The sequence below is a fragment of the Bison bison genome, unplaced genomic scaffold (genome assembly GCF_000754665.1).
Source record: "Bison bison bison isolate TAMUID 2011002044 unplaced genomic scaffold, Bison_UMD1.0 scf7180017864243, whole genome shotgun sequence".
Lineage (NCBI taxonomy): Eukaryota > Metazoa > Chordata > Mammalia > Artiodactyla > Bovidae > Bison > Bison bison.
In genome coordinates this window covers 3,634,886-3,659,651 of record NW_011494815.1, presented here as the reverse complement: position 1 = coordinate 3,659,651, position 24,766 = coordinate 3,634,886, and the positions used below count along the sequence as shown (strand labels likewise).

General features: G+C 41.8%; 1 protein-coding gene across 7 annotated transcripts; it reads right to left on the bottom strand.

The window, feature by feature from the left end:
* SLC25A51 (solute carrier family 25, member 51) lies at positions 1–19,795 on the bottom strand. 7 transcript variants are annotated; one of them, XM_010847074.1, is made up of 3 exons: positions 19,367–19,647; positions 15,633–15,757; positions 1–4,329 (listed from the first exon to the last, which is right to left on the bottom strand). In XM_010847074.1, exon 3 carries the CDS (start codon positions 4,286–4,288, stop codon positions 3,395–3,397), a length of 894 nt encoding a protein of 297 aa, XP_010845376.1. In that variant the 5' UTR covers positions 4,289–4,329; positions 15,633–15,757; positions 19,367–19,647; the 3' UTR covers positions 1–3,394. The 7 variants fall into 7 exon arrangements, with proteins under 7 accessions (XP_010845376.1, XP_010845374.1, XP_010845375.1 ...); XM_010847072.1 differs by having other exon boundaries at positions 19,528–19,647; XM_010847073.1 differs by lacking the exon at positions 19,367–19,647 and adding an exon at positions 18,953–19,352.
* Between the last annotated feature and the right edge of the window lie 4,971 nt (positions 19,796–24,766).

The following is a 24,766-nucleotide window of genomic DNA, read 5'->3' as shown; positions in this document are numbered from 1 at the left end:
GTGCTTAACCACTTTTAATAATGAAACTTTAAAAAAGGAAACATACAGAGACTCCCCCACAATTTGGGAGCCATTTAGGCAAGCATATATTCAGTATTAGGCAAAAAGGCAGCATTAAAAACTAAAAATCCTCAAATTTAAGGAGAATGCCTATTCAAGTCTTTGATACTCATTTATAAGCACATGAGAAAACAGATTATTTTCAAAGAGTCAAGTCTGAGTGCTTACCCTGTCTTTAAATGTGATCGCCACTGCACCTTCATTTTGACTGCATACCCCTCACACGACAGTACTTCACCTACACTGAATAGTCTTGGTCAGTATGACTGGCTTACCGTGAAGGCCTCCAGGACCACCGTCGTCGTCATCTTAAGGTCTGTATTGCCTGATAACTGAGTCTCACCATGTTATCAAGCTAGGGAATTTCAGGTCTCCAAAGCTGATTATATACACACAGTTCTGTTTCATTGCACAGTTCACAATATATAGCAGGTTATGTAATATTAACTATTGAGACAAAAGCACCAACTATCTCCGACCACTAAAGAAATGAAGACACACTTGCCACCATATAGAGGTTGTGTTTACTCTGTAGTGCAGTCCTGAGGGCTCATACCACTCTAAGGGTGTTTAGTATAGACTCTATAACATATTTCTGGTGGCATCAGAATGAAGTATAGGAGGCAAGACCCGAACTGCCCTGTGCTCTGAGCCGTCTGCACCACATATGTAACAGAAAGGCCACTTTTAAAGCTTTTCAGATAAAGTCATTCGATCATTATTTGCCTTTTCAAAATTATTACCATACTAGTTCACACTGAAGGTAAAAACAATAGTTAGAATCTCTTACTTACTAATAACACATTTTGACTTCTTTTAAATTTCAGACAAAGCTGTTGGCTACCAAAAGTTCTGTTGAGTTTTCTGTCAAATTTAAGAAACTACAGGACAACACAAAACCATCCCTGGTAATGTATTTGCAGTTTGGTCTTCAAAAGCTGTAAAAAGTGACAAAGAAATCAATAAAGTGAGTTAAATTCATTAAAAAATATTTATTGTTTTTAAATGCCACGTTTGAGATAGCAGAAACCAAAGCAGCCTTCCAATTCTCACTTCACTTCTATTTCACAAAAGTGCTTTAGAATTTAGATTTCTATCACCTACATGGAGTGTATAGGCAAAAGGAAGCCCTGTAGAACTGAACGCCAGGAGAGTCAGGGCCAGGGCGTGACCCCAGGCTGACTCGCCCACCACACGCTGAGCACCCAGATATGCCCCCGAGCGTGGGACACACAAGAGAACGAGAGGTTCAGGCACCACAGTGCCTTTGCCACCCATCCCTGAAATTCAATCTGTTTTAAATCCTGACTGTTCCATAGGCCAAAAGATGCTACTCTCATTTGGCGTTAAATTCTTATTTTCTCAAATCCTTGCACCTGCACCTCGTTTCTAGAATAAACTGCCATTTCCAGCACAACATTCCCAAAGAGCCTCTGTAAAGCTGGCGAGCTTCATTACCACCTGGCAAACACCTGACGCCGCCCCCGACCCTTCACAGCCGGAAGGACGATGGTCCTGTCACCTGACCAGCCATCCTGCACTGAGAGGTAAACATCTTTGTTGGACTATCTGTCCAGAAACTGAGTAAACTATCATTTGAGGCCCTGGGTTTATTTTGGTCAGCATGTGCACATATTCACATGCAATTATCCAGAAAGATGAAAAACTGGTGATAACAGCTAGGTGCTCTGCCCATGTCAAATGCTAGAAAGCAATCTTAACTACATAATACTTACAGATGTGGATTTTTAAAAAACTGATTAACCATTTTTCTAGGGTATCTGGTATGTTTTACTAGTTATTCAATACCAACTGAAAGAACCACTTTGCTTTTTTATCTGGAAGAAAATATTTTAAAATCTGATTCCTCTGACAAGCAAATTTTTGTCTGTTAGGTAAGGGATAACTATGCTACCCAGCGATCACCAACTTCTTGAATTTAAAATATTTCAAATATCTTTATTTAAGCCTTATCCTCTTAAACTGTCTTACTATTTAAATGATAAAATGGTAAAACTGAGTTCCCAAAATGTAAAGATCCTAACAGAAGTTTCTATTTCCAAGAGTAAAATAAAAAAGACAGCTTAACACTGTGGGTGAAAGTTATCCTGAGTTTTTTCTCCTCCTTCTCTGGAACACTTAGAAACCAGAAAAAAAAAACCTGAGGTCCGATTAACAGACTTCCAAAATACAACGGAAGCACTTTTGTTGTTTTTTAAAGAGAGTTTCAAGAGAATAGGATACTTGAAAACAACAAACTAATACTCAAAGGAAAAATGAAAAAAAACTTCGAAGTTCTTCACTAAGTTGGCAAAAACAATTCAAAGAAGTTGAGCTTAACAGAGCTAGATCTGAAATACAATTATAGGTTTCCCCTGCATTCCCATGAAACCTTTTGTAAGTCGAAATGGTATAAAGTGAAGAAGCAATTACTTTTTGTAAAAGCAAAAATCAACTTTTGGTTAGTGAAAATAGGTACTAATGTAGGTCTTATGTAAAAGCAAAGTGGCATAAAAGAAACTCTGGAAAAGTGGGGGATACCTGCAATATGAAACTTAATGGGATGAAACAAAATTAACAAAATTTAAGTCTCCAGATCTTTTGGCAATGAAATAAGTGAAATATAAAAATATTTTGGAAAGGTTTAAAGTCACGTTCAGAACTACAGAGAAAACTTTCAACCCTAGAAAGCAAACCTTAGATGCTTGAGTCTACCATGTCTAGACAAATAACTCAGATAATGAACATCACAAGAGGTGCTTAGTTTCAAAATGAATACAAGCAATTTATCATGAAAAGCCTACACATAATAAACTATTTTTCTTCTCTGTTCTGCTCCATTGTTCTACCATGTACATGCTTAAGTTCACAAAAACTACCCTTTGCAATTCCTCCTAAGAGCAGAGAAGCAAGAAATGGAGTAACAGAAGTAAGTTTGAGAATTCATGGGACCCTAAGAGCCTTTTCTCTGGCTGGTCATGGCCACTTATGTTTCAGTACAGAAGACTTCTGGAAAAGAGAATCATACCTTGGCTGTTTGTTTCCTTGTCAAAAGCTATGAGAGCAGCTAGTAATAAGGCAACTAGCCTAAAGGTCTCAGATAATGATTTAAAAAATCCCACCCCGCTCAAAAAAAAAAAAAAAAAAAACCTTTAAATTTTCCTACTGAAACCATTTATTCTGAACTTGCTGGGGCTTAAGGAAAATAGCTTTGCCCAGAATTCACTGTGCCCTGGATGTGGACACCAATTTGTATTTGGCCCATTAGAAACAAGGCCAAATTGCATCCATCTTAGGTCTATTCAGTCGACAAATGGCACTGAACCAATTTCTTTCATATAATCTTTAACAAGAACTCATAAGTTGCATTAATTATGCCCCAAGAGATGAGGGACCGATGGTAATTCAGATGGGCACCTCGGAAAAGGTTTGTCAGTTTCCTGTCCCGTTCTAGCCAGATTTTTTGGAAAACCTTGGGGAAAGACTGAAATTCCCCACCGATTTGAGACTGCATGCGAGTTTTTACAACATTAACTGGAAAAAACAAGATTCCCAACATGGCACCCAACAGGCCTCCACAGATAAAATCATTGACCAAATGAGCACTGTGAGTCGTTGCTGTAGGCAGGTGCTCCTTTATGGGACCTCGAAGGCCAAAAAAAAGGACATTGCTGAATCCGTTACGGAAGAGAACGGGCACCAAGCCTCGATAATACTCTCGAATTCCATGGCATTTCAGTGCCTTGAAAGCCTGGTAAGTGTTTGTAAATTTGTCATGATGCCTGTGGTCCTGAAGCAATGTTTGGACTCTTTCCAGTGGAGTGAAAATTGCTTCTGTTGTCCCTGCAAGGACTGCGGCCATGCTGCGGGTTGCAAACTCTGGGGTACTGACATGCTTACGGAGAAGGCAAGATAAATCCTCATATAGACCAAACATAAGTGCCAGTGTGGTTGTCTTCTGCATTAATGGGGGGAGGATTCCGCGATACAAGTTTCGAAATCCGTCCCTCCTCAACTGAAGTATCGCATCCCGGGTTTTGATTCCATACAGCTGTTGCCGAAAGAGAACCTTCTGAATGGGAAATGTGATTGCTATGTTGTTGAATGCTGCACAGCAGCCACACAGGTAATGCTTCATTTCACTAACAGTTGCAATATGAGGTGCTATATCTTGCTTTGAAGATGTTAGGATTGGGGGCCTCTTTTCATGAGCTTCTGAATCCATCATGTTGCTTAAGATCTTTCTCCGTCACAAAGGACTTTTCTAACCTACAAACAACAAAATGATAATAGGTAAACCTTTATATACAGTACTAAACATATGAAAAATTCCCCTAATCCTTCCTCCAATTTTTTGACTCTATTACATTTGGGGAGGGGGGCGGCCTGAGGCCCTTTCAGCAGTCCACGGGGTCCTCCTTTTTCCAGCTACATATCTGCGTAAGGCTGGATTTTCTGCATATACTTCAACTAAATCAATTTACCACAACAGATCAAATGCAGAGGTAGATATGAGATGCCACTGACCTTTTAAGCCGGACATTAAAGAGACTTACAAAACTGTAAAACATATTTCTCATTAATTCTGGGGGAGGGAAAATAATTATTTTTCATGAAAACATGTTGCTTATGTTAACATGTAATGGGTTTATTGCTGTTATTCTAAAGTGAATTAATAAATATTTAAAAATTTTGTTTTTATTTCTAAGACCATGAATATTAATCCATACAAATAAAGGCTCTTTGGCTGGGGCGGGGGCAGGTTCCACAAAATTTTTTTAAGTTTGTAAAGGGACCAAAAAATTTGAGAACCACTGGACTAGATCATATGTAATGCCTAAACTACATAATGGTACATGCGATTATCCTTCTGAAACAGATTCAAAGGGCTCTTGTAAGTAATAAAATAACAAGACACACATTCGATCATTCTGTTTGCTAACACTTACTTAGTATCTACTGTAAACTAGGTCCTCTGCTAAGTGCTACAGATTCAAAGACAAGGAACTTGCAATCTAACAGAGGACTGCCAAGGTAGACAATCACTTCAGTGTACTACCTTCTATGATAAATATCTACTGTGGGAACACAGGTAAGGGACAGCAAGTATATACTTTGTGAAGTGGAGGCTGGGAGAACAGGGTCAAAGACAGCCTGCAGGTATATACTATACACTCTTCACATATTTAATTCTCAAAAACAACTCCATAAACATTACATTCCCAGTTTTACAAATGAAAAACCAATATCCCCTTCATCCAAGATACAGTTAGTAACTGGTGGAGCTGGCATCTTGAAGTCTGCCTCCAGAGTTTATGTTCCTGTTGTCACACCACAGATGGCAGTGACTTTGGTAGGCTGTCCTGGGACAGACTGGCTGTACCAGACCATGCTGAAAAAGATCTGAAGCCTAAATACATAGGCTTAGCCCACTGAATAGAATGAAGGCAAGGTCCTACCCCTGGAATAAATACGCTTTCTAAAAAGAGCCAGATTACTCCTTGCCCGTCATCTACAACCTAATTAAAAACAAGCAAAGGGCTTGAACAGACATTTTTCCAAAGATATACAAAATGACCAACAGACATACAAGAAGATGCTCAATATCACTTATTGTCAGAGAAATGCAAATGAAGACCTCATACTCATTAGGACAACTGCTATTAGAAAAGAAAAGAACAACTGTTTAGTGGGGATGTAAAATGGTGTAACCACAATGGAAAACAGTATGGCAGTTCTTCAAAAAATTAAAAACAGAACTACCATATGATACCATCACCAATCCCACTTCTGGGCACACATCCAAAAGAATTCATCGCAAGGTTTCCAAGAGATGTCTGCACATTCAAGTTCACAGAACTATTCACAGAGCCAAGAGGTGAAAGCAACCCCAGTGTCTGGATGCATAAACAAAACGTGGTATATTCGCACAAGAGAATATTATGTAGCCTTAAAAAGGAAGGAAATCCTGTTATATGCTACAACATGAATCAACTGTAAGGATAAGGGGAAATAAGCCAGTTATAAAAGGACAAATAACCACGTAATTCCACTTACACAAGTACCTAAAGTAGTCAAATTCATAGAGACGAAAAGTGGAAAGAATGGTGGTTACCAGAGGCTGGGGGAGGTGGGAACAAAGTTATACTATTCAGTAATGTGTACAGTTTCAGTTCTGCTAGATGAAAACTTCTGGAGATCTGTTTTATAACAATGTAAATACACTTAATGTAATTGAATTTATACTTAAAATTGGTTAAGATGGTAAATCTTAGGATACATTTTTTCTTTTTTTAACCACATACCTAGAAAAGAATACATATAAGGGTTTCAATTATAAGTAATTACAAGAATAAAACAGGCCACATAATAAACCATCTAGGTCTTTGACATATGACCAAAATAAAACCACCCCCCTTCCCAAACAAATTTATTGTTCTTTCCTCCCCATACCACACACATGCTGCTGTGAACTGCTAACCATTCAGGACAAAAGGTGTTAAAGAGAAATGTCATCACGTGAAGGTAGAGCAGAGTGCAGAGTGAGGCGCACAATCAGGAAGCGTATGTTCAGTTCACACGTGCAGAAGCCACAGACATGTGACAGAAAATATAGAACACACCTACACGATTCTAATTTTCCTTCTAGAAATACAGCCTAGGGAAATAGTTATTAATAGAAGAGGTACACAAAGACTCATCTACAGGACAAGTACGACAGTGCTCTTAACAGAAATACAGAGTCAAAATTAAAATGTGGAACAGAAAGGCACACACTGCATAGATGAAGACGTAGCCAACTGACAGGATGTCATACAGGTACTAAAAATGAAGGAGTATTTACACTTAAGGCTCAGTATATTAATTTGAATTTTTAATGGTGTTAAGTGTTGGATAGCAGCGAGTCCTTCTTTTGATCAATAAAGTATCACAGAAAAAATAAAAAATAAGGGAGAATACTTTTATTGACATGGCACAATCACGTTTTCATTAATATATTTAGATAAGAAATAGAAAGCCAAAATTAGTTTTCTATTTTCTGATTTAATAATAATGCTATATTTTCCTATTCTATATTTTTCAGGTTGAATTAGCTGGAGACAGTGATAAATCTAAAGGTCTAACCAGGAGGACAAAAGGCCGACAGGGGGACGTGATAAGTTCCCAAGTGACCAAAGGCAAATTGCTGTGCCTCCTTGAGGCTGCTTCCACACGTGTAACCAGCCATGGCTGCCCACCCGCGCTCTGGGCAGAAGTCAGCTGCAGAGTACAAGAGCCAGGTCCCAGTACTATGCTGGGGACACAGCGAGTTCTGAACTGTGTTCTTCTGTTTGCTTTATTCAGACTCGCATGATAACATTATCAAGATGTTATTTTCATTTACTTCTGTTAGGAATTCCTTCTTCTTTGCCTGCTTTTACACTGGTCTCCTCAGTCTATTAAGCGATTTTATTTTAATTCAATCAATTTATTCAACTCCTGTAACGTTCAGAGGTTAGGGATAAAAAACGACCTTGGCCTCAGGGGAGATACAACATGAAAATGACTGGATCACAGTGTGATAAATGCAACCACAGGGACGTGTACAAGGTATATGGCCCCATAGAGGAAGGGGCCATTAATTAGCTGTCCGGAGGGAAAGACAGGGTGGGCTATGACTTCTGGGCAGGGCTCTGCAAGGTGAATAGGACTCTGGTTGTACGTAAGGGTGAAGCACATTTTGGCCAAAGGCAGCACAGGCTAAAATGGAAGCCCCGTATCAAAGGAGCAGCAGGATCACATTCCTTAGGAGTATGTCTGGCTGGAGCTTACTGTGGAGGGAGATGCATGAGTGGCAGTCAGTAACACAAAAGCTGGCTAGGCCCTGCGTTACCAGAAACCCTCATGATGATACCAAGACCCTCTGATGCTATTATGGTTTGTTTTTCCCTTTCTCATGTGAAGCCAATAGAAATAAGACTATTTTCCTTAGGCATGTTATACCAAGATCTGTGTGCCCTTCTCCCAGAAGACAGACTACATTAAGAAGAAAATGTGACATCTATATGCTCTAGCCCAATGGCTGTTTGCAGTTGGAGCTGGCTTGCTATCACATTTCTATTAGAAAAGATAAACATGCCCTCAGTTGAGAAAAATTATGCCTGGAAACCACTGCAGGCCCAATGGACTGTAGCCTGCCAGGCCCCTCTGTCCATGGAATTCTCCAGGCAAGAATACTGGCGTAGGCTGCCATTTCCTTCTCCAAGGAAAGCCTGCCTTAAGAAGGTAATAAAAGGAGTCAGCTCTTCTCCCTGCTGTCAGCTGGTCACACCTGTAAAAGGAGACAGCGCCAGGGCCCTAACTTCTCACTGTTTGCTCCCATCACCAGAGCAGCCACACTACCCCTGGACACCAAACACTGTGTTCACCTGAACAAACGTCACCTCTGGCAGAGGCTGGAGGACTGGGACTTATCTCTAAATGCTGCTTAGTACTATCACGATGGGGAATTAAGGGACGGTAAAAACTGTGGTTGCTGAGGGGGCTGGGAGAGGGATGGAGCAGCAGTTTAGGATTAGCAGATGCAAGCTATTATATAGAGAATGGATAAACAAGATCCTACCATATACATAGGAAATTATGTTCAATATCCTGTGATAAACCACAATGGTAATAAATACGAAAGAGAATGTATATATACATATATAGAGATAGATAATGGAATTACTTTGCTGTAGAAAATAACATTGTAAATCAACCATGCTTCAATAAAATAAACTAAAAAAACACAATTTAAAAAAGATATTTCTTAAGAGAAAAATAAAAGTGTAATTAATGAAATACACATATGTCCTCTCCTCCAGGCTCACTGCCCTAGCCCAGGTCCTCTTCATCTCCTGCCTGACCACTGACAAACCCTCTTTACTAGTCAGCCTGACTCTAATCACACATTCCATCTCATCCCCACCAACCTCTCCATCATTTAAAAATCCGCTAACAGCAGCAGACACCCCAGTGTTTTGAATGGTCATATAGTAGTTTATCAAATGGATATATGTAATTTATTCTATCTCCTATTCATGGTCACTGTTTATGATTTTTTTCCTTTTAAATAATACTGCAATGGGCAACTTTGTAACTACATCTGGTGAACTCTCACAAGTTTATCTGTAGGGTAAAATCTTTAGAATGGACTGCAGTACATTTTAATTTGAAAGCTATGCCAAATTGCCCCCAGAAACCTTACTGTGATTTACATTTCCACCAAGTGTATGCGAGTTCCCAGTTTCCCTACCATTTCCAATACCATGTATTAAACAGTAATTTCTGCCCATCTGATGGGTGAAAAAAAACTTATCACTGAAATTTTTTGATCAAAATTGAGCATTTTTCATCTGAAGGTCATGCTTTATTGACCATCTGAATTTCTTTTACTGTAAAATTTCACATTATCCATTTTTCTGAAGGCATTTTGTTTGTTAATTTGTAAGATTTCTTCCTATCTAAAGAAAATCAATCCTAGTTACATTAACCAAGTTGTGGCAAATACTTTCTCCAGTTTGTATCATTTTTGTGATACTGAAGTTCCTAATATTGATATGACATCTACTGATTCTGGCTTCTAGGTTTTGTGTGCTCCACAGAAGGCCTTCACTATTCTTGAAGTATAAACATGGATTATAAGTAATCCACACTTCCTTCTACAACTTCTGTGGTTTTCATTTACCACTTTCATTTAAGTTCCCAGGTAAACTAGAATGTATTTTTGTCATATTCCTCACTCAAAATCTTGGAATTTCATAGAAGTGACTTTATAAATTTAAAAAACTGTCACTTTCTCTTAAATTGAACCTTTAAAAAAAAAACAACAACAAAAAACTGTACAAGGATGTGCTTTCTTCCTATTTCCTTTTTAGAAACCTTAGCAGCATTTAAAATTTTGTTCACAGATCTTGAAATTTCTCATGACCAGGTATCTTACCTTTTTAGCACCTATTATGAAAGAGTTATTTTCTTCCAATTAATTTTCTGCTCTTTGCGTATGAAACAGTTACCAGTTTCTGTGTATTAAGGTTAAAGGCGGCCAACAGCCTCTATTTCTCAGTTTTTTTTGGTGGATCTGCTCGTTTCCACTACATAAAATATCAAACAACTTTGCCTTCTCTTTATAGTATGCATCTTTCTTATGGGATTGGCATGTACTTGCTGAACAAAACTGAACTATGGTAATAGTAAATATCCTTACACTCTGACATTTGTGGGGACTCCAGTATGTGAAGCATGACGCTGGTTTGTGGTTTCAGGAACATGAAGTTCTTATCATCTGACTGTTTATAACCAAGTCCTAGCAGTTTCAAGTTTATGTGGGGAAACAAGTCATCATGATACAAAAATGTTCACTGATCAACTAGACCATGTAAAATTTGTTCACACTCAAGTAGTCTGTTTACCATCTCTCGCTGCCCATCTTCAGGACTGGGCTGCAAACATGAACTGGAGAATGTCTTCCCAGAGCTATTACGCAATTTCATCTGACAAATTACACTGTAACCCCCAACACTTCATTCCGCATTCATTCTAAGAATTAGTACATCTACAATGATAATTTAAGCCCCTGCCCCCTGCCATTTACTAGGAAATTTGTTTCCCATTAAAAATGGATTCCATTTTTCTAGCACTCTGTTCAGTCGCTCAGTCATGTTACTCCTTGGGACTCCATGGACTACAGCACGCCAGGCCTCCCTGTCCAGCACCAACTCCCGGAGCCTACTCAAACTCATGTCAGTGATGCCATCCAACCATCTCATCCTCTGCTGAACCCTTCTCCTCCAGCCTTCAGTCTGTCCCAGCATCAGGTTCTTTTCTGATCAGTCGGTTCTTCGCATCAGGTGGCCAACGTATTGCAGTTTCAGCTTCAGCATCAGTCATTCCAATGAATATTCAGGACTGATTTCCTTTAGGATGGACTGGTTGGATCTCCCTGCAGTCCAAAGGACTCTCAAGAATCTTCTCCAACACCACAGTTCAAAAGCATCAATTCTTTGGTGCTCAGCTTCCTTTATAGTCCAACTCTCACATCCATACATGACTACTGGAAAAACCATAGCTTCAACTAGACAGACCTCTGTTGCTAAAGTAATATCTCTGCTTTTTAATATGCTGTCTAGGTTGGTCATAGCTTTTCTTTCAAGGAGCAAGCATCTTTTAATTTCATGGCTGCAGTCACCATCTGCAGTGATTTTGGAGCCCAAAAAAATAAAATCTGTCACTGTTTCTATTGTTTCCCCATCTATTTGTCATGAAATGATGGGACTGGATGCTACGATCTTAGTTTTCTGAATGCTGAGTTTTAAGCCAACTTTTCTACTCTCCTCTTCCACTTTTATCAAAAGGCTCTTTAGTCCTTCTTTGCTTTCTGCCATAAGGATGGTGTCATCTGCCTATCTGAGGTTACTGATATTTCTCCCAGCAATCTTGATTCCAGCCTATGCTTCATCTGGCCCAGCATTTCGCATGATGTACTATGCATATAGGTTAAATAAGGAGGGTGACATTATATAGCCATCACGTACTCCTTTCCCGACTTGGACGAGGTCTGTTGTTCCATATCTAGTTCTGTTGCTTCTTGACCTGCATACAGATTTCTCAAGAGGCAGGTCAGGTGGTCTGGTATTCACATTTCTGGAAGAATTTTCCACAGTTTGTAGTGATCCACACAGTCAAAGGCTTTGATGTAGTCAATAAAGCAAAAGGAGATGTTTTTCTGGAACTCTCTTCTGTTTTGATGATCCAGCGGATGTTGGTGATTTGATCTCTGGTTCCTCTGCCTTTTCTAAATCCAGCTTGAACATCTGGAAGTTCACGGTTCATGTACTGTTGAAGCCTGGCTTGGAGAATTTTGAGCATTACCTTGCTAGTGTGTGAGATGAGAGCACTTGTGCAGTAGTCGGAACATTCTTGGCATTGCCTTTCTTTAGGATTGGAATGAAAATTGACCTTTTCCAGTCCTGTGGCCACTGCTGAGTTTTCCAGATTTGCTGGCATATTGAGTGCAATACTTTCACAGCATCATCTTTTAGGATTTGAAATAACTCAACTAGAATTCCATCCGCTCCACCGGCTTTGTTCGTAGTGATGCTTCCTAAGGCCCACTTGACTTCACATTCCAGGATGTTTGGCTCTACCACAGTGGTTATCTGGATCATGAAGATATTTTTTGTATAGTTCTTCTGTGTATTCTGGCCACCCCTTCTTAATATTTTCTGCTTCTGTTAGGTCCATACCATTTCTGTCCTTTATTGTATTCATCTTTGCATGAAATGTTCCCTTGGTATCTCTAATTTTCTTGAAGAGATCTCTAGTTTTTCCCATTCTATTGTTTCCCTCTATTTCTTTGCACTTATCACTGAGGAAGGCTTTCTTATCTCCCTTGCTATTCTTTTGAACTCTGCATTTAAATGGGTATATCTTTCCTTTTCTCCTTGGCCTTTTGCTTCTCTCCTTTTCTCAGCTATTTGTAAGGCCTCCTCAGACAACCATCTTGCCTTTTGCATTTCTTTTTCTTGGGGACAGTCTTGATCACTGCCTCCTGTACAATGTCACGACCCTCTGTTCATAGTTCTTCAGGCACTCTATCAGGTCTAATCAATCCCTTCAATGTATTTGTCACTTCCACTGTATAATCGTAAAGGATCTGATTCAGGTCACACCTGAATGGTCTAGTGGTTTTCTGCCGGGAGCCGGTGAGGCATTCCACTCATGACAAAGGTCATGAGGAAGGAGGCTTGGCATACGCAAAGGCGGGATCAAGCCTCAGGAGTCCTCCTGGATATTCTCGAGCATCTACCCCCCCAAAAAACCAGAGTCTGCCTACTTTATTGCTTTGTGCTCCACCTCTGACTTTACTGGGGGCTGTCCCCCACCACCATCTTGCTCTCTCTGTCAAAGAGTTAACTTACAGCTCCAATTAATAAAGTTCCTGGGCAACTAGGAGTGTTTAAATCCAAACCCCTCAGATGGCTCTCTAACTCGCCTGACAAGTTTACTCGGACTCCTACAGCTATGCATACGATTGTTTACAGTCTCCCAGCCTCGAGAGGCACGGGAAGCTTAAGATATTCAAACAGCTTAGAGCCTCTCAGAGAGTTAGAAACTGTCAGAATAAAACGAGTAAAAGATTTCATTGATGAGCCAATGCTTGCTGCCAACTTTCCACATCCCCTGAATTGTATCCTTGAATGTGTATTAATTAATATAGTTGGTATGTAGAAAAAATAAGTAGTGGCTTTGGTGTTAGTAACTTTAGATCCTTAAGGTAATAAATCCTTTCCTTTGTTGTAAACCCATTACACATCCGCCCTATAGGAATGCAATTTTATCTTCGGAAGATGACGCCAAACCTTAAAATAATTACTCTTAGAGAAAATAAGTCTTTGTTGATAAGTCCTTGTCAAGAGTCATAAAATGTTAATAAGCCTTCTGGCCAGAAGATGATGTAAATCACCTAAACCATTTGTATATGATAAATTTGCAGGAAAGAAACCCTGGTTTTTGATAAGGATCAAAAACTGCTGACTTTGCATCCCCTATTATCCTCTATGTGTAACTTAGGGTATAAAAGCCCCTGTTGAAAATAAAGCTACGGGCCTTGCTCACCAAAGCTTGGTCTCCCCATGTCATTTTTCCCCTCAATTTCCAGCTGAGTCTCCATCTGGAGCGCGGATATCCTCTGCGACCATTTATTTGCCTGGGCTTCTAAGACCCACTCGAGAAGGTGTCTAAGGTGGGGCACCTTCCGCTATTCAAGAGGGCGCCTGCGGCCTCCATGGTCAGAGCTAACCTGGTGTCACGGGTTATATTGATTTTCCGCGTAAACCAAGCTACTCAGCCTCTTTTCTCCACTGAATTTTCCTACTGAGCTATCCTCATTCTATTACTCTTTATATCTTTGATGAATAAATAAATAAATAGTCGCTGACGCTGTCTCCCCTTCAAATACTCTGGATCAGCCGGGGCTGGACCCCGGCAGTTTTCCCTACTTTCTTCGATTTAAGTCTGAATTTGGCAATAAGGAATTCATGATCTGAGCCACAGTCAGCCCCTAGTCTTGTTTTTGCTGACTGTATAGAGCTTCTCCATCTTTGGCTGCAAAGAATATAATCAATCTGATTTCGATATTGACTATCTGGTGATGTCAATGCTTAGAGTCTTCTCTTGTGTTGTTGGAAGAGGGTATTTACTATGACCAGTGTGTTCTCTTGGCAAAACTCTGTTTGCCTTTGACCTGCTTAATTTTGTATTCCAAGGGCAAATTTGCCTGTTACTCCAGGTAGCTCTTGACATCCTACTTTTGCATTCCAGTCCCCTATAAAGAAACGGACATCTTTTTTGGGCGTTAGTTCTAGAAGGTCTTGTGGGTCTTCATAGAACCTTTCAGCTTCAGCCTCTTCAGCGTTACTGGTTGGGGCATAGACTTGGATTACTGTGATATTGAATGGTTTACCTTGGAAACGAACAGAGATCATTCTGTCGTTTTTGAGATTGCATCCAAGTACTGCATTTTGGACTCTTTTTGTTGACGATGATGGCTACTCCATTTCTTCTAAGGGATTTTTTTCCACAGTATTAGATATAATGGTCATCTGAGTTAAGATCACCCATTCCAGTCCATTTTAGTTCACTGATTCCTAAAATGTTGATGTTCACTCTTGCCATCTCCTGTTCACTCTTGCCACTTTCAATCTGCCTTGATTCATGGACCTTACATTCCAGGTTCCTATGTAATATTTCTCTTTACAGCATCAGACTTCACTTCTATTACCCATTATATCCACAACTGGGTGTTGTTTTTGCTTTGGCCACTAATAATCAACTAATAAGGGCCTCTTAGTTTTTTCAAACATGAGAAGGGAATACACATTTATTCCTGTTTTATGATCACCTCCACCCTTTCCCACCACCACTACCCTAGGAATCTATCTTGAACTCTGATCAGTTGCTTCCAGGAAGCTACTGAGAGGATCCTATGGACCCTGGAGACAGAGCCGTGTAACATTTAACAGGTACAGATAATTGCCTGGGTTCAAATCCCAGTTGAACTATGTATATACTGTGTGACTTTCAGCAAGTTACTTCATGTCCCTATGGCTTAGTTTCCTTGTTTACAAAATAAGAATGCTATCTACCTCACAGGCCAGCCAATTAATTGAATAAATACATAGGAAGCACCCAGGAAAGTAATCTACAGCACAACAGATGGCTTGACAAGGATAAAGTACTATTGTTCTTTTCCGATGTATTTGTTTGGTGTATACGTTAGTGCGTTGCTTGACAATTTGTCACCCTTGCAATCCTACTTGGCCACAGTGAAATATTCCTATAATGTACCACTACAGTTTGCTAATATTTTAAAATTTCACATCATTATTCATAACATACTGAGTTTCCGATTTCAGTACTACCTTCATGTAAAGTTGAGATGTCAACGTTCCATTCCCTTTGTAAAAGAATTCTGTCATTTTTCCTTCTTTAAGCTGGCGAACAATTTAAATCTTATCATAATTATCTTTTTCTTGAAAGTTAAGAGAAGTCACCTGAAACGCCATCTGGGCCCGGTGTTTTGGGGGAGGGCAGCTTTACAAAGACCTTCTCGATTTCTTCCATTGTTACTGGCCTGTTAGGTTCACTTTCCAGAGTCAACTGTGATAACTGGATTTCCCTAGACAGAACAGAGAAAGTCTGATTTATTTAGTTTTATAAGGCACTTGTTATTTAAAAGAACACTTTTACTCTTGTGTGTCTACATTCCCTTTTTCTTGAGCAGGGTAGCCAGTTTACCTAATTTACATTTCTCTCATCACAGCAAAGAACCAGTTCTTAAATTTACCAATTTTACTATGTTTCAGTTTTCAAAACTTTTGTTTTTCTTCTTTATCATCTTATTTCTCCTGTTCTGGGTTTATTTTCTTCTGATTTCTTAAAGGGAATTTTCTTACTTTTATGTATTCTTTGTTTCATAATTTGAGTGTTCAAGGCTATGTATTTTGCTTTAAGCAAAACCTTTACTATTACTTTTTAAGCCATTCCATGGAGAGTTTTGGTCTAATTGGTGGTTACCTTACCATCTGTATCATCTCCTGTTCTTCACCACAGTGGCTTTGATTTGGGATGACATGCACCCTTTCCAGAGTCCAGGCCTATTTAGGGTTCATGCATCACAGCATATCTTTAATTTATGCTCAGGAGATGAGAATCTTTCTTGTGTAGGAAAGATCCTACAGGGATGAACCTTGATATCTGACAACTACCCTCCAGTCTGAAAAGGTTCAATGACAAAAACACCTTGAGGCTGACCTTCATTAGTGGGAGAACAAAGCAGCAGCAAGCAGCCAAGTTCACCAAGTCCACTGCTAAGTTTTTTGATCACAGTGGGACACTGGTCATGGATGTACACAAGCCTGAAGTAGCCAGGCTCCATAATAGTCTCGCCACAGAAAGAAAATAAAACACAGACTTTTCAAAGTGACGATCTTTCTGCCGGATCATGCTGAAATACAAAGTGAGGAGGAAAGAAACTGAGATCTTAAAATGAAGCCAGAAATGTTAAAATGTCTGTTCTGAACTTTTAGTCCATCCAGGATAAACAGGATTTTCCAGCACAGATATGAGAAGCTGCCATCTGGTATCTAGCTGGGGCCTCCTTGACCTGCTGATTGCACTATTTCGACTCTTTTTCTGGAAAAGCACTTTTGATAAAAGCTGTATAGATTTCCTCCTTCATACCAAAAGTAATTTATATAGTATTGGCATTGTGCCGTGTAGTATTTGAAGACTCAATTTTTAAACTTGTTCACCTGTTTCTGACTGTGCTAACTCCCCTTTCAACAGCTGTCTCCCTTAAGTCAGGATATGATCTGCATGTATGAAGCTGTCCTTCACACACAACTTTTGCAGGTATGCATAAATCTGACTTTGGGAGAACTGGAAAAAACAACAACAGTTTTTTAATTTGTTTAAAACAGATCTTCGGTTACATTTTGTGCTCTTAACGAATTAAAGGCGTCAACAGCATTTTTAGTTAAAGAAAATTTGTCCTATAGACGCTTGAGAAGTTTGCCAGGGCCTAGAGTTTGATAATTATTAATCGATCAGTCTTTTATATCCTTTCTTCTTATCGTTTCAGCTGCCAGACATGAGTTCAAACTCTTACTAGTACTACACTTTGTCAATCTAAGATTAACCAACATTTTAAAAATAACTTAGCATAGAAATACTTTATATCCATGTAATGCTTCGCTCTTCTTCAGTTTCAGGAATAACCAATGTTAAAATCAACAAAAACATCCAGATTCATGTATGTTATTTGCCATTAACACAGTGAGAATTTGTAAATGTAAAAAAATTTCATTTTTACATACAAAACACATAACAATCTCAATTATAAAGTCACAACCTACAAGCTATTTAACAATATACATCCTTGATAACACAAACCAAGATACTTGTACACCGGAACAACACAATTTTGTTCACATTCACCCTTAATGACTGGAATGGTACTTGCATTACTTTTCAAAATTTTGCAAATTAAAGTACTTCAATTAGTTTTGTCATGACTCTTTGGGTCTGTTATTAAACAAACAGAAATCTGTGGCTAATAGAAGCCAGTCATTTCTTGACTACTGTACTGAATTATTTCAGGAAATCTGAAGAACATGTGTACATTTATGGTTTCAGATTTTTAAAAAATAAGCCTGGACTTAGGAAAAAGGAACATAATGAAATCTTTCCAGACTTCACAGATTTACAGCTTTCTCCCTCATTTCATCCTATACACCAGGATAGTGTGAACAGGTTCTCAATTTAGCAACAGAAGGCAGGCTAGTGTGCAGGATAGTCTTCTGTAGCAAAATTTAAAATTTTGCGTGTTTATCTAGAGTGTGACCATGACTAAATTTCTTTGCTAAACTGATCTATATATTTAAATTCTTTAACATGGATAATAATTCTTTGCAATTTATTGCAAAACTTATTTGCCATAATTTTACATTTGTTTGCTACCTAAAACACTCAACCTATGTCAACATTAGGAAACAAAGTTAATTAAGCTGACTTTCATTAAACTCCAAGTGTCAATTAAACTTCTGCGGCAGAAGAAAACAGTGTAAAGTCTAAATGCTCACTGTAATTTACAGTCCACGGGATAAGACCGAGAAATGAGCCAGCACAAAGGTCTTTGTGCAAAAACTGGGGAGAAAGCAACTGTTATTCTCAAAGGATGTTGACTCCCACAAGTCAGCACGTCTGAGTCAGCATTCAGAACAAGATTAATCTGGATTCTAGTTCTAGTTAGGACACTATCTTGCTACTATAAATACAAAGCAATGTCTATAATTTTAAAATTCCACTTCTCTGGGCTAACTTTAATCTACCAAAGGAGAGACCAGATAAATCCACTCCCTCTTAAAGGTAACAGCTTGTGATCTTTCCCTGGGATGCACTCGAGGTGACTCCAGATCCAAAGTGCCTAACCTGTGCTCTGGAACCACTAACGGGCCCAACCAGTCCTGACACCTTTTGATTTTATGGAATTCTTTCAAAACAAGGGCACTACAGAGTTACTTTAAGGGCTTCTGTTTCACTGCTTGCAGGTGGGGATTAAGACCAGATGTGTACAGCTGAAAGGGGCAAAAAAGAAAAGCGTAAATGCAGCTGGGGCATCGACACGCTCCACCTAGATAAGCTACTAAGCTTAGTAATTGGTACAGAGATTTTCAATTAACAACAATGCCCACCCCCACTTCCCCACCATCACGGAAAAAAACCAGCCTAGTACAACGGAGTTTCTCGCAACGCGAAGCAACATGGTGTCGCAGAACAAGCATTGTTTGGCCGGGTAGCTGAACTAACTTACCGCTTCCCTGGCGTCCATTTCCCCGGTCTGTGGTTAAGGGGGAGGGGAGGGGAGTGGACGGGATCGTCCAGGCCTCTCCAGTCCCTGACATTCAACGGAACCAGAGGTCCTGGAATCCCAGGCCCCGAGATAGCAAGGGCCCTTCAGCGGTCCCAGCGTCGCTCTCCCGGGACTCAGGCAAAGCCCGGCCCCTCCCCGCCCCGCTCTCAGGGCTCGCCGGGAGGCACCTCCCCGCCCGGGGCGCGCCCAAATGAAAGCACAGCCTCCTCTGCCGAAAAGGCTCTTCCCAGCAGCCAGACGGCGCCCTCAGCCCGGAAAAGCCCGGTGGCGGGCGGCAGAGCAGGGAGCGTAGAGCTGGCCCCGGCGACTGCGGACCCCACCCGGGATGGCGCGCGCGGGAACAGCGGGACGCACCGAGGGGAGGCAGTGCGCGCGCGCGGACGGGGGTGGGCGCCGAGCAACCGAGCCAGAGGGCCGGGCAGACGGCCTCCTCAGAGCCTCTTTCGTGCTTCCACTCACTCCACGCGGAGGCCGGGGGAATCCCGTGTTTTCCTTTCGCCTGCCTCCCGACTCACCCATCGCCGCGGGCGCCCGGCTTCCACGCCCGGTAGCGGCCCGCCGGCAGGTTGGTGAGCCTGCGAGCCGGCGCAGGCGCAGACCTTGACCGACCCAGAACTCTGGGCGGGGCGTGACGCGGTCGACGCCGCCGAGCCCGGTCACGTGAGGGAGACGCGGCCGCACCACCTCTCAATAATCCCCCGGAGGGTCAGGTGATGCCGGCTAACTCCTGGCAGCGGTTCGCCGCCGCAGGGCAGGTGTAGGGTCACCCATCACACCTGTCGTCAGGCTTTGGGATTCCGCTTGCTGGAATAGCGTACCCTTGGTGTATGGTGGCCTTGCCGTGCCACAAATAGCCAACGCTTTTGCTAGTGCACAGCCTGTGGGAGGACCACTGGGAATCGAGAGTTGTGGATGGCAAGCTTGCACGTGGGCCTAGGCCTTCCAAGTCCCCACCTCACTACCCTTTGTATCATTGGTTAGATTTCATCAAACGCTTGGAGTTGCCTTTTGTCAGGTACTGATACTGCAGTTCACAGAACACCTTTAGAATATACAAATATGTGTGCTCTAAAATATACAGATTATTTAAAAGCCCTGTTTCCTTCAATTTCAGACAACTTGCACGTCTTGGACTCTACTGCAGTCGGAGTTAGGAGGCCTAGGTCAAGTCATAGCGATCCTTGAGCCCCAGATCTCTGAAAAGTAATACCTGCCTTGCATGCATCCCTTGGCCTTTGTAAGAATCACTGGGAATAATGATCTGACTCTTTTATCAACTGGAAGGCACACAGATGTGAGGGACCGAAGGAATTGGAAAGGTCAGCCTGGGAGCGAGGTCCTCTTGAGGATCATCAAATATGTGATGGCTTACCAGGTGGCTCATTGCTAAAGAATCTGCCTGCCAATGTAGGAGGTGCAAGAGACACTGGTTCCATCCCTGGGTGAGGAAGATCCCCTGGAGTAGGAAACGAAAGCACACTGCAGTATTCTTGCCTGGAAAATTCCATGGACAGAGGAGCCTGGCTGGCTACAGTCCATAGGGTCGCAAAAAAGAGTCAGACACAACTTACAGCTAAACAACAACAACATGCTCTTTACTTGGGGTTTGTCCAATAAGCAACTTCCTGGAGTGAAACCGGGTGGGTGGCTCTCCCTGTGTACTTCCCCTGAGAGCACTTTGTAGATACTGACTGCTTGAGCTGGTCTGATTAACTGCTTCTTGTGATGTGGGAGGCCGTGCTACCTAATTTCAGCCAATGCTCTGCTGAGGTTCCTACTGTGTGCCACTGTGTTCTCTTGGGGGAGCTTAGAGTGCAGTGAAGGCTGTAAAAGCAAAAACTCTGAAAATTCAGAAGCATGAGGGGCCTTTCCCCTTAAGAGGGAACCAGGGATGGCGTCACAGAGGAGGAAGTCACCTAGGCCTTGGGGGATGAATGAGTGGGAATTTGGACTAGTGAGTAGGAGGTAAAATTGTAAAGGTCAGGTGGTGGGGTCTGATATTGCAAACCTTGACCGTCAGATGCAGGCACCTGGCATCTAACCAGTGTGCAGAGATAGATTTCGGGCTCCACGGATAATGACAAGGCCATTCTGTACCTTGGAATCATTAAAATCAGGCAACAGTTGGCATTTATGCCAGAATTATGTTTGCCCTGTCTTTTGTGAATTCCTATTCAGATGTATTATTTGAAAAATAAATAAATTAGGCAGGCACCCAGCGTGTTCATAGCATAAATAATTCATTTCTGATTAGAATGGAGAGGTTATTCTCCTGTGGTAGAGCCTGAAGAGGAGGCAAAAATGGAAACTAAACACACAGCTGGGTCACAACAGACTCAAAAGAGGGGGGAATCCCCTCAAAAGAGGGCAGTGTGGACAGGAACACTCAGGTCTGGAGCTAAGCCAGCTGTTTCTTTTATGCAGCGGGTCACAGCGCTGGCCTCTCCCCCACCAGCTCTTAGTTCCTTGTCAGAAACCTCCCAGGTCCTTAATTGGCTATTCTTGGACATATGAATGTTGAAGGTCAAAAACCTCTATTATCTGATTCAGGATTCATCATAAAGTTATCCTTTCATTTCTCTATTCTCATCCACCCATTGTTGTATTCTTTCTTCAGTCTCTTAAAGTATTCTCTATACCTCCAGCTTCCACAGCATCTGTCAGATAACATCCTCTAACCGAGTTTTTTTTTTTTTTCCAAGTTGCAAATACTAAGCATTTAATGGTTTTCTTTTATTTATTTGGATGGTGTTTTATGTTATTTTGTCTGATGGAGAAAGTAAAAATCACTCAGTCATGTCCAACTCTTTGCAACCCCATGGACAATACAGTCCATGGAAATTTCCAGGCCAGAATACTGGAGTGGGTAGCTTTTCCCTTCTCCAGGGGATCTTGCCAAACCAGGGATCAAATTCAGGTCTCCCACATAGCAGGTGGATTCTTTACCAGCTGAGCCACAAGGGAAGCCCAAGAATACTGCCCATCTGATGGAGAAGTCATCTCTTTTTCATATTTTTTTCACTTAAAATTTTTTTAAATTGGAGGATACCATATAACAATGCAAATCAGCTATAAATACGTATATAAACACATATATTTATAGCCTCCGTCTTGAGCCTCTTCCCCCATCCTCTTCCACCCCTCTAGGTCGTCACAGGGTGTCAGGCTAGGCCCTCTGTGTCTAACCCAGTTTTTATTATCTCAGTTTTATTATCTCACTCCTCAGCTTAAAAACTTCTAAGGGTTTTGTTTCCGCAACAAATCCAAACTCCTTCACTTGGCTCATGGGTTCTCGGTGTCCTGCCCCTTTACTATCTGTCCACCCCATCTCTAGCTTCATTCTGTGCTTCGGCGTTGCACAGTCTCTCAGTGTGTTGCAAACCCTTGTTTCTTAAACCTTCCTCCCTCCCTCTTTCATCATTGACTCTCAGTAGTCAAACATGTTAACCATTTAAGGCCCTCTGCCTTCTCCCTGGAAAAGCATGTCTTATTAACCTGGGCAGACATGGTTGCCCTTGCCCTGCCCATCACACACAGTTTGGGGCACTTCTAATATCTGTTTATGTTACAATCACTTGTGAAGGTGTCTCCCTTTTCTACTAGGGCAGAGCTGTCTGACGTTTCTGACCCTCCAACTCAGTGCTTGGCATAAAGGGTGTTTCCCCAAATGAAATGCTGGTGGAGAGGGTCTGGGTTCTTGGAAAAAGGGCCATGGGAGTGTTGCCGATCAATCTTTGCTTAAGCACCCTCTACTCCCCCTTCAACCTCCCATTAAAATGCTTTCTAGAAACTTGTCTAGTGCACTTATGGGCCCTTATATCCACAAAAACAGCTTTACGCAAGCTGTCGTCAGTGGAGCCTTGGCTACCTTGAGAGGCTCTCTGCCCAGATAAGGTCACCGGCTCTGTCCCTAGCAAGGGGTAGGTGACTTTTCTTTCCCTTTCTGGCCACTCCCCTACACATCCCCAGGCTCCAGCCACAGGCCAGCCACTTCTGGGTCCCTTCCCTGAGCTTTCACTTCCCTGCATTCTTTGACTTGTCCTAGAACCATGTACATTTTGTCCTTTGCGCCTCAAAGACTCTGCCTGCTTCATGACAGAGTTGTATTCACCCCTCACTGCTCAGCTTAGGCAGAGGCTTCTTGCTGCTCTTTCTGACCTCACTACCTGACACAGAGCTCCCTCACAGGGCTGTCCTTTGTGACTTGTATACATTTTACAGATCAAAAAGTTAGATCCTAGCAGATGCACTATGAAATCAGAATTTCCAGGGGAGAGGCTTGTTGGCCTCTCTAGCTCAAACACAAGCCTCAGGTAGTTCTTTTTAGACACCTTAGGGAAACAACAGCTCTAAACCGATATCCTGATCCATAATAGTAACCTAAAGTTTGAAAATTTTACTAACCTAAAGTTTGAATTCCCCAATGGCAGGGCTTAGGAATGTGGCCCAGAGAGGAAATTGGGGTTTAGTTTTAACAAGAAATGAGCAGGGCTTGAAACAGACATATACCAAGCACTGTGAAAGCCCATAGAAGAATGAAAATGCCCTAGCTGCAATCAGGGAAGGCTACCTGGAAGAGGTGACCCATAAAACATAACTAGGACTTAAAACAAGGTGGGCTCCAGAAAAAGCACAGGACAGGAAGGAGTGTGTAAGGAAGGAGACAGCAGGCTTCTCATTTTCCTTGACCTCATCCCTGTCCCCCAGCTTTGCTTTTCTCCCAGTCACATCTCTGAGCAGAGCCTATGGCCCCTGGTAGCCCTCAGGGCTCAGAACATTGTGGACCTTGGGGTGGAATCCTGGGACACCTTACTTTGTATCCAAGTGACACATACTTGTGAAATACAAACACATTTCTATCTGGCAAGGGCCGAGTCAATAAAACAACATCAAACATTTGCACAACAGTCTTTGAGTTTTCCAAGCAGTGACGCGATAGCTATTCCCTCTGGTTTTCATGTAATTTGTGTGCGCAGGGAAGTCCTGTGACCTGCTTAAGTTTAATAGGTATCAAGAGGTGAGGCTGGGCAGCACCACCTCCCACTATCTTTGAGAACAGAAGCACTGTTGAGTAGCTGGTGCCTGGCACTTGGGGAAGAATCTATGGATGGTGAGCTGCAGAGCAGCGAGCAGACTGGCCCTTCACCCAGGATGCTCTAATCATAAGGCACCTGAGTAGCTTGTTACCAACACAGGCTCCTGGTGCCCGTCAAGACCTACTGGCTCAAACTCTCTCAAAAGAAGGGCTTCAGTTCAGTTCGGTTCAGTTCAGTTCAGTTGCTCAGTCATGTCCAACTCTTTGCAACCCCATGAATCGCAGCACGCCAGGCCTCCCTGTTCATCACCAACTCCCGGAGTTCACTCAGACTCACGTCCATCGAGTCGGTGATGCCATCCAGCCATCTCATCTTCTGTCGTCCCCTTTTCCTTCTGCCCCCAATCCCTCCCAGCATCAGTCTTTTCCAATGAGTCAACTCTTCGCATGAGGTGGCCAAAGTACTGGAGTTTCAGCTTTAGCATCATTCCTTCCAAAGAAATCCCAGGGCTGATCTCCTTTAGAATGGACTGGCTGGATCTCCTTGCAGTCCAAGGGTCTCTCAAGAATCTTCACCAGCATCACAGTTCAAAAGCATCAATTCTTCGGCGCTCAGCTTTCTTCACAGTCCAACTCTCACATCCATACATGACCACTGGAAAAACCATAGCCTTGACTAGACAGACCTTTGTTGGCAAAGTAATGTCTTTGCTTTTGAA